Here is a 16,208-nt window from a genome sequence, read left to right on the forward strand (position 1 = left end):
GTGAGACCTGAGTGCAGAATAAAAAATAAAATAATAATGATGATGGGAATGACAGCAATATGATAATAAAATACAACAGCATGACAAATTATAAATAATTCCATTCTAAAATAACCTTGGTGTAGGTATAGAAAGGAATAAAATGGTAAACATATGTAAAACAGTCACACCTAAAATCAATAGAACAAATTTTTTAATTGCCCTATCAATATCAGTGTGTCAAGTTTCAGTCTACTCTGTAAATGATTCCAGACAAATGGGGTGAAATATCTGAAGGTTGTCTTTCCAAAATTAGTTCATTAAATTCATTTACTGCAGGAACATGTAGTGTCAGCCAGTCCTGAGAACGGGTGTTAAAAGTATAATGTCTTAGGTACAGGGGTGATGATAAATAAGATAGAATGACTTGTGTTTTAATGAAAAGCGTTAAAGGAAAAAACTAGTGATAATCTGTATTTTTGTTATAACAAACAAATCCCATGAAAAGACCAAAGTCAAACAGTGCATTAGTCCGACTCTCAGTATAGTTTGTGGCTCTCTTTGTCCCTTCTGAAGACATAAATCTTTAAAAACGTACCACAAATAAATTATTTTATTTTTAAAAAGGCTGCGTACTTTCCTAGAACAGCTGGACGCTGTTGTTTATAGTAAATATTAGTAAAACAGGAGTAAATGGTGTTTTATTGTCGGGGACTGTTTCATGCTCTAATGAGTATTTACAGCAGCAGGACTGTGTATGTGGAATCAACTCATAATAAACTACACTACCCGTCGTATGGTGAGTGGGTATGGCATGGTACGCCCTTGGTTTTGTTCTTTTCATGGGATTTACTGCGAACAGGAGCATTTAGAATATCACCAGACTTATCCTTTAAAGATTAGTTGGTGATAAATGATCACATAGTGGTTTTTCAGTCTGTTGTTTTGACTGTAGGTGAAGGTCAATTCTGGCCATTCTGGTTTATCTGAGATGTAAACACAAGAAACACAAACTCACACTTCAACACAATATTCGTGACACTAAATTTTTAAAAGTGGTGACACAGTCGAATGTAAACAACAGGCAAATCTGACCATGCTTGCTCACAAAAAGATTGTTTTAATTTGATCTAGAAACCAAAAGAAACAGACCGCACACAAACATGTTTGTAGTCTAAACAAATAAACAGAGTATTTTTCTTTGAAAGACATATGTAATGCAACAGATTTTAAAAGAATGACTGTTCCTGAAGCTTATTCAACAAGAGTTTCACTCCAAAATATTACACAAGATTTGTCCTTTTGGAAAATATCACTACTTATTTTAGCTGTATGATTAAAAATCAAAACTAAAAAATATTATAAATAAGAATGATGTTTGAAATCATTGATGAACTATATTCTATAGATTTACTTTGAGAGTAGAAATCATTTTGGAATGAATCATTTCACATGTAAAGTCTACACAGGCTACTTTACATCACATTATATAAAGGATTTCAAATGAAATCCTTTTTAAATATTCATTTGAGGATAGCAGTAGTAAGAGAATTCAAATTAGTGTCATTGACACAGGTGACATCTAATGATTTTGTTTTTTCTATTTGTTTCATAGAAACAAAGATAATAGCAAAGAATTTTAAAATGTGTTTTCTGTTTAGTCCATTTTAAACACTGTCTGGTCTTAAAAGGCACTTTGTGTAGTGCAGTTTAAACCCAGGATTTGTTTTTTTTTTGGGGGGGGGGGTTGCCTCAGGTTATGGATGCCAGTGTCATAGAGCTTGAAGAGTAAACATACATCTTTTGGATGTGTTAACTATTGTTTAAATGGAAGATGTTTATTTTTTTCCTTCAACCCAAATAAACAAAATGTTCCAAGTAAATTGTACATTTCAGATATAATGAAAATATTTATCAAGATACTTTTATTCAGATCAAAATTAAATTGTTTACTGTCATATCTGTTGACAAATGTTAATCATTTAAAGGATCAGTTCACAATTGAACAGATCTGAGGGGTTGTATTTATATTTGGTTGTGTTTTGTTGTGTTTGGGGTGCCTCAGGGAAGCATACTTGGACCACTACTCTTCCTCTATACTATCACTCAAATTTAAAGGTATACTATGCAGGATTTGTCGGTTGGTATTTGTATACACACAGCATTCAAAGTTGGCCCCTCCTCCCAAGCAAACACAAGAGAGAGAGCAGTGATGGTCGAGCAAGCTAGAGAGTGAATGAAGAGAGCGAGCAGCGGTGGTGAGAACAAAGCTGTGAATCAGTGAGATGAAATGTTATTTTTCGATTGTTTCATGATGGTTACATTCTAAAGCACAAATAAACTGGCCCACACCTCTGTGCAACCCTGCAGGGAGGTGCTGCATTGCTGGATTTGGTGTGAATGCAGAGCTTCATCTTGTCCACTGTGGCCTCTCTGCTCTGTGTGTGTGGCTCAGCAGACACACAGACCTGCAGCTCCTTATACATCCATGACACAGAGACAGAGAGCAGAGTGGAGCAGAGGATAGAGACGGAGATAGCGATGTAACCTGGTCGCTACGCTACGAGTCCTGACCTCACACCCTGTGCACTGTTATTGATGGGGGGCTACACACCCACTGCCCAAAAGGTTGACACCCAGAAACGTCCAGAACACAGCAAAATAATAAGAAACTACAGGCAGAGGGCAGAGTCTCTGTGGATAAATACACCGTCACACACTTCTAGTGGGTCATAAGTGATGACTGAGAGGGATTACTTTCGTATGAGTCTATACATTACTTTTTAAGAAAATCCTGCATAGTATTCCCTTTAAGTAAACACTGCATTTGTGTTCTTTATGCAAAAGACAGATAATCAATTCCAAAATTTCCTCGTTTTAACTCTTAAATGTGCCACAACTGAACCATCTGAACATTTATGTATCGTTTATTTCCTTGTCCATACTACATAATCTTACATATTTTTTACAATATCAAGCCATATCTTACTTCCTTTGTTTCTTCTTGCGGTTCTAAATTCCTATTTTCTCACTAGTTACCACAGATCATATTTAACCACTTCACAGTAGAGTACTCTTACTTGTTTTCTGCTGGGGAGTCATGTGGGAAGACTGTTACCACCTTCCCCTTTCCCTCAGTTTCTAGTCTTTGTGACAAGATAAGCTAACCTGCTGCTGGCTGTAGCTTTATATTTCACAGACAGAGAAACAGAGAGTGAAAAAAAAAAAGCTGATTTTGCTTTATTTTGCTTTTAGATTCATATGAACCTGAAGACTGTGTACAGACCTTTATTATTTAAGGATATTTGACTCATCAAAGCAAGAAAACCACAGTTGTAACCAATAACATTAATGATGACTCAGTTCCATTTAAAAGCCCAAACATCCGGATCCTGGAATAACATTACCAGCGGCCATAATTCATATTATCAGTTACACTTGTGCTATTCGTGTTGTAACATGACAAAATGTCTACCATAGAAAAATACTTTTATACTGTATAATCAATTTACTCTTTCTCCACCCTGTAAAATTGTACCAAAACGTAATTCAGCAAGATTTCCAATGACAGCAAGATTGACAAAGATCCTTTTATCAGCACGTACTTTGATTTCCAATAACATTCCTCAGCACATCAGAGACATTACACCTCCATCCCACATACATGAAATGTTTATATTAGCAAGTCTCCTTGAAAATGATCACTTTAGTTCATAATTAGAAGTATTATCTCCCTTACAATCTTAATCTGTTGTCTGAAATCTGATTTTTATTTGTGTGAACTAATTTTGCCCATTTAACATTTCATCGTTTATTGCTTATTTAACACGTGATTGTCAATTTGCTTGTAATATTTCTGTAATCTGTTTTAAGATCTATCATTATGTTAATCCACCGCTCGTTTCTCATCTTCGTATGAACAGAAAACCAGGTCAGGTTAACCACAGGTAATGTTTCTTAACATTATTCTGCTTTTTCTCTAGAACTACATACAGTGTGTAGTACTTTGGCAGTTGAGCACAAATCAAACACTCAGGTTCTACAATTTAGTGCAATCAGGATTTTTTTTTTTTAAGTTTCAACTTGTGAAAACAAGGATTTCATTTCATATGCAAAGAAAGGGCATAGCTTAATTTTTAAACTCTAAACTGAACCTGCGGGGATCCTGGTGTTTTAATTATTTACACTCAAAAGTCAGCAAGATTTTGAGCTTGTGAAGCAATACTCAGAAATAATTTCATGTGGTTGCTTATCGCCCTTGTAAACCTGTGTAAATATATACTTGTAGGAAAAAACTAAGAATGTGTAAATAAAATGTGTGCACAACTTATATCAGTGTTAGGGTTACATGATAAGAAAGAACAAGTATTCTTGATAATATCTGAATATAGATTCAAAGCAGAAAACCGTGAAATTCAGCAGCACTGTGTGAGGCTGAAGTTAGAGCTAAAAGCAGGGTGTTAACGTGCACATGTAACTCCAGCGTAACACACTGTAGGAACATTAAGTGACGAGTTTCTCAAATTTATTTCTACAACCACAAACTTGAATTTCATCCCAGCAGGTTTATAAAAGGATGAAACACAACCATCATTTCACAAGCTCAAAATCTTAGTGGTTGTAATTTTTTGCCCCTATTAGACGCTGAACGTGTACCTGCAACATCCACCAGTTCGTGTTCCACTGTTGAATGTCATCCCTCCTCTTTCTCTTTATTTCCTGTCATTTCTCAAATGCCAGAAAAACACGTTTAAACTTAACATAATTCACGAGAAAGAAAAAAAAAACCTAAAAGAGAGGCTGAAGAAATCTACAGTGGTTTCCACAGTGTCAAATCAAAACCAATAATCTCCAACTCCTGAATATCCGGTTGATACTCTGTGCACATTCAGTCCTCCAGGCATGTTCACAGATATCATGATTGAAAATTCATATTGCGGGATCTCTTCAAGTGACTGGTTTGGTCCTATTAAGTCAACGGTAAAGCTTTCCAGTTTATAGGCTGTCCATGCGCTCTTAAAAATACACAGCTCTGCTCGATTATCTTACACACAAAAATATCTTAATTTAGCTTTTCAAAGAAAATCTGCAGAGTAAGATTAAGAAAATCATGATTCATTGAAAAAATTAGCAACACAGTTCTTTTTTTTTTTTAACATTCAACAAATTATCCGACTGCGTCCTGGCCCTCTGGGTTGAAAACCATCTCAGCAGAGCGACCTCGTGACGCTCTGGTCCTCATGTGGGATCCAGCCCATCCTAGTTTCTTCTAAGCTGGTGATCAGCATGAGTGGGTTCATTGAGGCACGAAAAAAAAAAAGGCATCGCCACTGTCAACTGTTCTCATCTTCATCAGTGTTTTCGTAACATTCACTGTCCAAGTGCATAGAGCTCAGCTGCTTCTCAAAGTTCAAAAATGTATGGTTGCATTCCTTCTCCAACATTTTCTTCCATATTTTTACTGGAAGAAGAAATAAAGAAAATATTTGATTAGTATTTCACTTTCAAATTGTTCCCTACAGATTTGATTTTATTCATCAACATCTACCCTTCACAACTAAAGTAGATTTAATTGTAGAAGTCAAGAGATTTCACATGGTTTTACCTTTTAGACAGAAAGAGCAGAGCAATAACTTACTGTATTCTGGCTCCTCTTGCTGTGTGGTGTTGGGATCAGGCTCTTCAGACAGGCTCAGTTCGTTTATCTCAATGTTTGCTGCCTGCTCTGTATCTGATTGGTTGGTCTGCTCCAGGCTCGACACCATCACCTCGTAGGCTTTCCTGGCCTCAGACGACAACTCAATCATCTTATGATAGTAGTCCTGCAGGGAGGAAGGATAAAGTTTTCAGCCTGTTTGAAATACTAAAATTATCTTCTACTGATAAAAACATTATTAAAAGAACTGTCTTATTCTCTGTTAGTGCGTACTACTGTTCAACATAAAGCTGACCTGTGCACCATCATAGTTGAAGATGCCCACCAGGCTGACAGGCACCGCCTTGTTGACGCAGCGACCCAAAGCTTTCCGTGAGAGAGCGAAGACGAATGGCACCCCCTGTTCACGACAAGTGTCGATGATGGTGTGAAGAGCCTCATCCAGGCCTCCTGCAAAAGACATCACGTTTTTATTGACATCAGTATCACGTTTTTTTTATGAATCATGTGTTCCAGCTGCTACATGAAGCTCTCAGGGATGTTAAGACTATGTACACATTAAGTAGCCTAAATCTTTTTATGTCCAGAAAATGCTTTCCAAGTCTCTATAAAATTAATCCCTGAAACAGACTCAAAGGTGACACCATAAGCTTTCACAGGGACTCTGTACCTTTGGACTGGATGCGCTCACAGTTAGGTGAGATGATGACGCACTTGACCTTCCTGAGTTTGAGGTGCTTAAGGACCTCTCGAAGGCCCATCACAAGCCGTCTCTTCATGCGGGCCTTCATGGGGTCCTTCTGGTAGAGGCGGTCCTGGAAACGAACCAGCTCCTTTAGCAGAGCCGTCACACACTCATCCACGTCTTTGCTCAGCATCTGGCTGCAATAGCTGACATGTACAATGATATATATTTAAAATTCAAAAAAAGTGACAAAAACTGACTCAATCCTGTGACATTAAATGTTTTCCTGTTTCTCATCCACACACAATGGACACAAAGCCACCAAAGAATCTTACTCTCTGAACTTTCTGCTGTGGATTTTGGGTCGATTGGTGGAGCATGGCACAGCTGAGGTGGTTTGTTCCTCTACAGTGGAGCATGGCACAGCTGAGGTGGTTTGTTCCTCTACAGTGGAGCATGGCACAGCTGAGGTGGTTTGTTCCTCTACGGTGGAGCATGGCACAGCTGAGGTGGTTTGTTCCTCTACGGGCTCGTCTTTGTTGGACTCTCCATCGCCCTCTGTCACCATCTGGTCTGTGTCATTTAATTCTGGCAGGTCATCATCTCCCGCTACAGGACTGACATCCTCATCTGAGGTTTCAGGAGCACACAATACAGATCAAATATTCGCCAAAATCAAAGGTTTTCTTCAGCTATTTATTGTTGTTGATTACTTTAAACAATATTTTTTCTATTGTTTCACACACTGGCTCTGACCTGTGAGATTTGCGCCACACTGCTCTTCCTCTATGGCATCATTTGCAGGTTTGGACTCATCTTCAGGCAGCAGGCCTCTCTCCTCCAGCAAACGTCTCTGTTTCCTCTCCTCCCTTTCTTTCAAAATGACCTGAGGATCAGGCAGAAATGAACTACTAATGAGGAGCCTGTACTGCTGACATATATTACTCACAAATGTCATACATCTATATTTGTTCCAGAGTGAGTAAGTGGACTTACCTTCTTGAGAGGAGTGGGTTTCTTGGCTTTGGGCACCTCTCTCTGCTTGCCTTTCTTCACCAAAGGGCTGGTGGAGTCCAGGGGATTGTGAGCAATTTTATCCTGCTGCCATGGTGGCTTCTTCTGGACTGATGGTTGCATATGGACAACGGGCAGTCCTCCACCAACTATAAAGAAAGAGAGAGCAAAACATTTATTCTAGACCTGGCTTTGATACCGTGCACCGGCAAATGTGGATCATTATATAACAAGTAGTTCTGCCCAAGCAATCTGATTGGTCAACTAGACATTTAGAACGTGCTCAAATCAGCATGACAGCACACCTAGCCGTGCTCAAATGAAAAATGCCTCATCACTAAAAATATTACTCCGCTATTTCCATGGCAATATTGTAACTGCCAGAGCTAAAAAGCAAAAACCAGTATCCTACAATATTGATACAAAATGGATGGTTTTGCAGTTAATTTTGATTTATATGGCGGACTTTGTTTTGATGAATGGTTGGAAGAGGATGAGAAGAACACAAAACCAAAAAACGAGAGATATGTGGCGTTGTCAAATGAAGAGCTCAATCAATTAGAGAAGTCGGGGAACGAAGCCAATATGTCCTGGTCAACTATCTGAAAAACACTAAGCAAGCTGTGGATTTTGCAACTCTTACAAAAGATGGATTCTCTGCAAATTTTATGGTTCAATTAGAAATAACAAGGGTCAGTGCTACTCCATTAGTAGCAACGTTGGGATGAGAGCTGGCATTAACTGTTTTATTAATGACTCTCCTCTTAGTCAGGCACGGTGTACCATGCAAGACAATGAGTTCACTACATCAAATAATGTCTTTAGTGGACTCATAAAGTTCCTCAGGAGAGCAGGCCATAACAAAACTGATTATCATCCCGTGATCACCGATGAGGACCTGATAATATTGAGGAACTCAGAGGCAATAAACCCAAACACACCACAGGGCCTGGTAAACAAAGTGTGGTTCAACATCCAGCTACATTTTGGGAGGAGAGGATAGGAGGGTCTGAGGAAACTTACACCACAGTCTTTCATAATAAAACGAGATTCAACAGGTGGGTTAATTAAAGAGCAACATCAAAGAGGCTAAAAGACTTGTTAAGTCTTGCATAATAGCATAATAATAACAAAATAATAATAGGTGTTCTGAAGAACCATGGTCCAACTTGTCTAATGATACCTGTTTTACCTTAAGGCACCAAATATGTGACACTCACCTTCAACAAGGATACAAAACCCCCCCACAAAAAAACATCATGAAAGGGGCCATCAAAGCAAAGGAGGGGCTATGTTTGAAGATCCGGTGAATTGTGCCCCGTTCATCATTTGAAAAGTACCTTTCAAAAATTCCATAAGAGACTAAACCTTTTTACTTCCATCCAAAGAGAGGGGAAAAGTTAGGGGAAGTGTGGTACTCTTTGGAGCCAATGGGTGTCAATTACCTGGGTTCCATGCTCACACATGTATCTAGGCACATCAGTGATTTACACAAACCACAGCATCAGGAGCACTACCATCCAGAAACTGGCCGTGGGTGGACTGGAAGCGAGAGAAATCATGTCCGTTAGCGGACACAAGTCAGAGAGTTCCTCACACAGCTACTGGTCACCTTCTAAACAGAAAACATTGGAGCAATAAGCTAAGTGCCAGCCATTGGAAACATTAGACCTTTGGAGGACAGCGCCTCAAACAGCTCTACAGCATCACCTGCTAAACGGCAGAGATCCAGCATGGGCTTTATGGACAGTTAAATTTCTACAAATAGTCCCAAATGCATCAGCACCTACAAACAACTGGCTGCTGCTCCGCGGAGACGTCATGTGTAAGTTGAATATTGGACCATGACTGGATCCAAACTAGTAATCCAAAATATACTTATGAATAAAAAAATAGAACTTATAAATACAGAGTAGGCTAATGTTCAGTATGTTCAAGATGCCGACTGTCACCCACCTGAGATGACTTGCTTGGCGTCCTGCTTGGCTTTCTGAGATTGCTGCTTCTTTTCAAGGACAGCCAACATGTTTCCGATGTCCAGCTGAACAGGAACCTTACTCTTCTTTCCCGAGATCTTCTCAGCTTTCTAGAAAGCAGGTGACCATGATCAAGGGTACATACAGTATATAACAAAACTGAGTAAACCCCTTTGCAATATCACTAAAATTATATCACCTTGCAATAGTTGTAATATATTTAGGGTGAAGTGTAGGGCATTTGATCTTATTTATACTTACAGCAAGACCCATACTACTAATAACAGAAGGTGCAGAGGCCGTCCTCAAAAAATGACAGCATGGGCAATTCGGTATTTACGCAACCTTGCATTGCGAAACACACAGGCAAATGCTTCTGACTTGACATAAACATTATCTGTGGAAACTGGTGTTTCAGTGACTGTTCAGACAGTGTGAGGGACATTCAATGAAATCAACCTCGACGGACGACATCCAAGAAGAAAACCATTGCTCACAAAACGGCACAAAACTGCAAGATTAAACTTTGCCGAAGAACATGAAACAAATCCTGATGAATACTGGCTGCAAATTCTTTGGTCAGATGAAAACAAAATAAATTAGTTTTGGATCAGATGGGGTCAAGCATGTTTAGTGTGGACCTGGCCAGGACTACCACAGAGACTGCATAGTACCAACCGTGAAACATGGAGGCGGGAGTGTGCTGATATGGGGCTGCATGAGTGCAAAAGGTGTAGGGGAGATGACATTTATAGATAGCTCTATGAATGCAATGCAATTTTTTCATAAATCGGATGAATTCTTCTTGGGTTTTGTCTGAAAACAAATAAAATTGTATTAAATGGACATGATTTGTAATTACTTAACATTTTAGTGGACCAGGGGACCAGGGGTGTACTCAGTTTTGTTATGTACTGTAATTATGACCTACCAGGCTCAATGTATGTTGTATTCTCCAAGATAATATCAAAAGTCAGTCCATTTGAATTTAAATAAATAAAATACAAACCTGTCCTTTTTTAGCTGTCTCTGTGGGAGTTTTTGCTGCTGGTGTCTTTTCCTTGTTCTGATCAGCAAACTGAGGCTGAACCCCTTCTCTTTGGTTTTCCTAAAAAAAAAATATATATACATATATATATATATATATATATATATATACACAGGTTTTGCAAATTACTCATTAACTTATTTAAGTGACATCCTATGCAGATTCTTAAACAAACAAAAAAGGATAATGTATATGTTAAAACATCTGGAAGAATAAAACAATTTTTGTGTACCTCATTGCATAGCTTTGCAGTCCCAGTCGAAGCAAGAGACAAGCCTGGGAACTCCTCTTCATCCTAGACAAGAAGATTACAAAAACTTTCCATCCAGCACCTTTTTTGTAAATATAAACTTAATTTATTTAACTAAAAACCATGTTTAGAACTGGATTTAGTCTTTGGCTTGAGTGGAAATACCGAAAACACAAGGTTTTTACCTCAAACTTTGGAGGCTCCTGATAAACTGCTGGCTCTTCTGACTCAGCTTCCACATCTTCACCAGCACCTTTAGCTTTCTTCTTCTTTTTCTTACGTTTCTTCTTCCCTGAGGCTCCCTCTTCCTGTTGTGCAGCCATGTCCTCTGTCTGACATGACGTAAAATAGAGAGACAGAAAATAATTTACAAGTTTTGCCAGACAACTACATTTTATTGCCTAGTTTTATTAGACCAAACCACCACATATTAACAAGTAACAAGTACAGCAAGGAACACATTACATGATTTAAAGTCTGATTATAACCCTGGTGTGGCCCTGATGACTGTCTGCCTTCACTTTACACACTTTATACAAAAAAGGCAGGTCACCATTAACAGTTGTGATAGATTTCCTTGACGTGTGCTCAAGTTTAAGACTGAAATCACTCCCCATTTGGGTATTAGACCAGTGGAGGTGTCACAATTAATAAAAAGTTTATTAAAAACAGGGACGACTCCGAATACGATCAAGTTGTTAAACACTGGTTAGCAAAAACTCTGTACTCGATACTTGATCAACTTGTCAGGTAACAGTGCGATACTAATTAATGTCTGTTCAGCCTGTAAAGTCACAGCAACGTGTTTCATACAGACTCTGGTATTAATAAGCGTTCTTGATTCTACCTACACCGGGGTTGTCGGTCAAGGTCAAAGGCAAAAATTTGATTTGTAAGGGAAGACTTCTAGCTACTGCTCCTGCTTGTAGCTTTTGTCAGACTTGCTTAAGGTAGCAGGAAGAAGGTGTGTTAGTTGACCTTTCAATTTGCTGGGTGGATCTTCTTCTTAATGAATGCAGTCACGCTGTATGTAGGGCTGAGATCTGATCGCACCTCCAGATGTGGTCTGGCCAATCCGGTCACATTCCAATCATAATACATGTCGAATGCATTTACACCTTGAAATAACATGCGCTTGTCCTTACTGAGATAGAATATTCAGTTACAGACTGAATATTAATGTAAGGTGTAAATCGGCTCACTGTGTTTATATTTTCATCCATATAAATCAACAGCACAAGCAAATGAGCTTTTTAGTGCACCAGTTGGCTTTTTGGTATGTTTTGTTTACATTTTTATTTTTGTAATGGCTGATTCATATAAAATCTCCCATCTTGCTTTAGTTTGAACATAATTCCAGGTACCTCTTACTGCTCGAAAAGATGACAGCATGCACAAAAGGTTACAGATTTCACCTTTGAGATGGTTAATGAAGGAAATAAGAGCACAGTGCATCTGTATCTAAAGCCTCTTTCACACATAGTTCCCAGTAAATTACTGGGATAATCTTTCAGGCACCACTAGTGATTTTCACTATTCACACGTGCAACTACATTCAGGAACATTTCCGTTTTTGCGCCTTTTCACACATGTCATGGCAATGCCGGAACAGACGGTGCAAGGGACAGTCCAGCAGATGGCTGTAATGCAACACGCCATAAAACTCAGCAGAAGAAGAAGAAGATGGGGCAAGGGTGGATGTATGCGGCAGAAGACGTCTCTTATTTTCAGGAGCACGGTGGGCGAGGAGCTGTTTTTGTCTGGTGCGAATGTTCTTGTAATGTTCTTAATATTCAACAACTTTGCAAGGCAAATCACCCGCAAGCGCATTGGCGAGGCAACCGTAAACAAGTCGAGGATTCAAATAAGTCATCAGCGGAGTCTAGTGATTGGTTCGCTCGCTCCATGTAAACGCGTCTTTTGTCAGAGATGTAACCCTTTATGTGCTTGTCCCTGTAATATTACTGCTTTCATTCACAACACAGCCATACCAGCATTTTCCCTGAAATGTTACTAGGGTCTTGAGGTGGGAAATTTGTGGTACAGATTTCTCCTCATATCAATCCCTGCTCCCATTCACACATGACCCCATGCAGGAAATGTTCCTGAACATTTCAGGGATAGACTGCACATGTGAAAGGGACTGAAATAATATGCAGTTGTAGTCAAGTTGTAAAATCAATGATGTTGAGTCTTTCCAGATATGATTTTCTAACTATTCTTTTAAGTTTCTAGTTTAACTAAAAGTCCAGCTGTTATCTAGAGAGTCTAAATCACACATATCTACTAACCTGCATGTGGTTGCTGCTGTTTGTCGCCTCCTTAGTGACAGGTTTCTTCGGAGGCTGAGAGGCGACGTTAGCCCAGGAAGTCACCACAGGCTGACCTGTTCACATAAAAATTCAGATGGTCGATATTTAAAATATTTGTTTTACCTTACTTACTTCAGTGAAAAACTGAATTTTCAACCAACCTGGTGGGACAGCAGAGGAGTCTGGCTTAGCATCAGTGGCACTTTGTTGGGGGTCAGGCTGTGTTGGAGATCCTCTCCTACCAGTCTATACCACAGAAAGTTACGGTAACACCAAATTCATGAGTTCAACTCTGTGTTAGTGAGCATTCACTGCAAATTTATACATAATATCACATCTGATATTTCTGTAAACTCACCTTCCAGGGAGATACCGATTTCTGAGTCTGAGGGCTCACAGATGGAGGATTTGGCCCCCAGCACTCTTTCTGAACAAGCGGAGGGCCTGCTCTACCCAACGAGACACCAGCCAACTCTGGGAAATCTGCCATCTTCACTTCAAATGGGACCAAGTCTGTCTGTGCTGGTTTAGTCCTCCCTGCAGAGTTCGTGGCAGATCTGGCGCCTCTGAAACCTGTGGATCGATTACATGTAAATGTCAGAGCACTAGTATTTACTTTCAGAGTAAAAAAAGTGAGGGAAATCAAATTAAAAGGACGGGTTCAAAATTTTTAATGCACACAAAAAGTCTGTGTGTGTGCGTATAAAAGTTTATCTGAAGCTTAGTTAGTCGTACCAAGTGGATATCTGCCACATTTACAGTCTTTTTAGCATCAAATTCCCTCTTTGTGTTTCCCTTTTGAGCTGCGGTGGAAGTATGGTATTAAAAAGAGGGACTTTGGCACTAAAAAGACTGTAAAGTTGAAAGATATCTACTTTGACTCATTTCAACGACAAAGTTGTGTTTCAGGGATCATCCAAGAAAAATAACTCTCCATTTGGTTGCCATTTGTTTTTAAGTACCTCTTTTCTGTACATCCATTGAGTTCTTGCCCGTTGTTCTGCCTTGAGCAAGAGAGTCGTTGTTGTTTTTTGATGTCTGTGGAGATGGATGAAAATCACTGAGATGAGTTTCATGTAGAACATTTGTTTTATCTAGTTGCCTAGTACAAAAAAACATGAAACCAACCTTTGCTTGTTGATCTCGTATGGACTTGTCTCTCTGTTGGAGATCACCACTGGTGTCTCTGGCAGCACGACGGCTGCTGCTGTAGCCATGACTTCTTGGCACATCTCCACCTTTTCCTACTGGCACTCCATTGATATTTGATGGATTCCGCTTTGGGCTCAGACCTGACCGACTCCTTTGCAAAGTTCAGAAATTGACAAAAATAAGAGGCTGAATAATTGAAACTTGTGGCTCAGAGGCCATCAGGTCAAGTGATTTGACCAAGATAAAAGATAACGTCTGTGATTATCTTCCTACCCTCTTGAACTCCGGTCTGTCGCATATGGATTGGGTAACATCAGAGGTGATGATGAGGCTGTGTGTGGCTCGGCAGGCTCATTTCTCTGCCTCCTCTGGTGTTTATGGTCAAAAGACTGCACAGCAAGGCAGGTTTATTTGTACAGTACATTTCAACAACAAGGCAATTCAAAGCGCTTTATATAAAAAAAACATAAATTAAGACAAAATGTAAAAGAAACACAAGACAATATAAAAAAGACACTCAAATGCAATGAAAGAGTTGAACAGAAAATAAATGGAGTAAAACAGACACAGCGGGTGACCTTTGACATTCACATTATTGATCCGCAGTTCAACTTACGACATGTGTCACCACGATCTGTTCAATACTATCTGATCACTTTATCCACGTTTTACACACGCACACAAAAATGTGTCGAGCTCAACGTGTGATTCAAGTAACGCTGACGATCAAATGATTAAAGTTAGCAATAAATTAACAGCTGGCTACACAATCATTAACTTTCGGGGTAACTCGTCAAAACTTAACGGTTATATCTAACGACTTGTTGTTGCGTTTAAAACAGCTTTTCAACGTATTGTTTTCAACCGTTTGCAACCGTTAAAGTTACTTGAAGTGAGCTACGTCCGGGCTAACGCTGCATTAGCACTACTAGCAAGCTAGCTAAAATACAACCGTTATGATACTTTCGTGAACTACCTTTTCCATCTTCAGGTTTTCCTATTTGCAGTCACATCTCCGCAGGTTCACTCGGACTCTCGTGTGTTGTCATATTGCCTGTTACAGCGGTTCTGCGTTTAACTACACCAGCAACGTGTTGGATGATTCAGGCTAAACAACCTGTTTGATAGCATAGCAGCTCAGCTAGCTGAGGCTGATTGAAACAGCTGATGTTTACATTGTGAGCAGCGAGGAGAGTCTATAGCGACATCTGCGGTCTGTTTGTTTTACAGAGGCTGTAGAGCAAAACGTAAATTATTATTGTTTCCAACAGTGGAGGAAGAAATACTTAATTTACCTTTATGGAAGTAAGAGTACCCATACAACAATGTAAAAATACTCCATTACAAGTAAAACTCCTGCATGAAAAATCCTACTTAAGTAAAAGTACATAAGCAGTAAAATGTAGTAAAGGTATTACAGTAAAAGTAGTGGTTTGGTCCCTCTGACTGATATATTATTATATATGACATCATTATATTATTAATGCTGAAGCATCAATGTGTAAGCAGCATGTTACTGTTGTAGCTGCTGGAGGTGGAGCTAGTTTCAACTACTTTATATACAGTTAGCTAGTTTAGTCAAGTGGTTCCCAACCTAGGGGTCGGCCCCTCCAAAGGGTCACTACATAAATCTGAGGGGTCGTAAGATGATTAATGGGAGAGGAAAGAAGAAAAATCAAATTTTTGATGCACAAATCTGTTTTCAGTTTTTGGACTTTTTTTCTAATCTTTGATTTTTTGGTGAAATATTAGATCATTTGAACATTTATTGAAATGAAACCGTGTGAGAAGTTTAAAGGGAAAAATCACTATTTGGTGGAGCTGTTAACAACTCATAGACATCTGAAATATGACCCCGACGACATACTGCTTTTTGTAAGACGTCACAAGCCAAAAAGGTTGGAAACCACTGGTTTCATCTTTAACAATGTGTTGTATTTTAAAAGCTTGTTATATTATCCATTGTGCCAAATCTTCATCTGGAAAGTAATAAAAGCTGTCAAATAAATGTAGTGGATTAGAAAGTTCAATATTTCCCTCTGAAATGTAATGGAGTGGAGGTATAAAGTAGCATCAAATGAAAATACTCAAGTAGAAGTACCTCAAAATTGTACTGTTTGTACTGTATTGTCAGTA

The 16,208-nt window shown here is 39.0% G+C and overlaps 1 protein-coding gene across 4 annotated transcripts; it reads right to left on the bottom strand.

The window, feature by feature from the left end:
• Window positions 1–3,194: 3,194 nt before the first annotated feature.
• Window positions 3,195–15,417, bottom strand: LOC121904020 (selenocysteine insertion sequence-binding protein 2-like). Of its 4 annotated transcripts, XM_042421504.1 has the most exons (19): window positions 15,368–15,417; window positions 14,346–14,461; window positions 14,049–14,223; window positions 13,883–13,958; window positions 13,279–13,493; window positions 13,082–13,166; window positions 12,900–12,994; window positions 10,794–10,940; window positions 10,591–10,653; window positions 10,320–10,418; window positions 9,291–9,420; window positions 7,317–7,483; window positions 7,077–7,206; window positions 6,841–6,950; window positions 6,656–6,801; window positions 6,306–6,526; window positions 5,931–6,085; window positions 5,618–5,801; window positions 3,195–5,440 (listed from the first exon to the last, which is right to left on the bottom strand). In XM_042421504.1, exons 1-19 carry the CDS (start codon window positions 15,389–15,391, stop codon window positions 5,313–5,315), a joined length of 2,466 nt encoding a protein of 821 aa, XP_042277438.1. In that variant the 5' UTR covers window positions 15,392–15,417; the 3' UTR covers window positions 3,195–5,312. The 4 variants fall into 4 exon arrangements, with proteins under 4 accessions (XP_042277438.1, XP_042277436.1, XP_042277437.1 ...); XM_042421502.1 differs by having other exon boundaries at window positions 6,656–6,950; XM_042421503.1 differs by lacking the exon at window positions 15,368–15,417 and adding an exon at window positions 15,049–15,304 and having other exon boundaries at window positions 6,656–6,950.
• Between the last annotated feature and the right edge of the window lie 791 nt (window positions 15,418–16,208).

The sequence above is a fragment of the Thunnus maccoyii genome, chromosome 9 (genome assembly GCF_910596095.1).
Source record: "Thunnus maccoyii chromosome 9, fThuMac1.1, whole genome shotgun sequence".
In the NCBI taxonomy this organism is placed as follows: domain Eukaryota; kingdom Metazoa; phylum Chordata; class Actinopteri; order Scombriformes; family Scombridae; genus Thunnus; species Thunnus maccoyii.

What these genes read in the sequence shown, in the direction of transcription:
- LOC121904020 (XM_042421502.1), bottom strand. Translation starts at nt 15,391, where the DNA reads ATGGGTACTCTTACTTCCATAAAG. An exon ending in CTGCAAAGCTATGCAATGAG is followed by an intron (nt 10,419 to 10,590) that starts GTACACAAAAAT and finishes TTTTTTTTTTAG; the next exon opens with GAAAACCAAAGAGAAGGGGT. An exon ending in CGCCAAGCAAGTCATCTCAG is followed by an intron (nt 7,484 to 9,290) that starts GTGGGTGACAGT and finishes CTTTCTTTATAG; the next exon opens with TTGGTGGAGGACTGCCCGTT.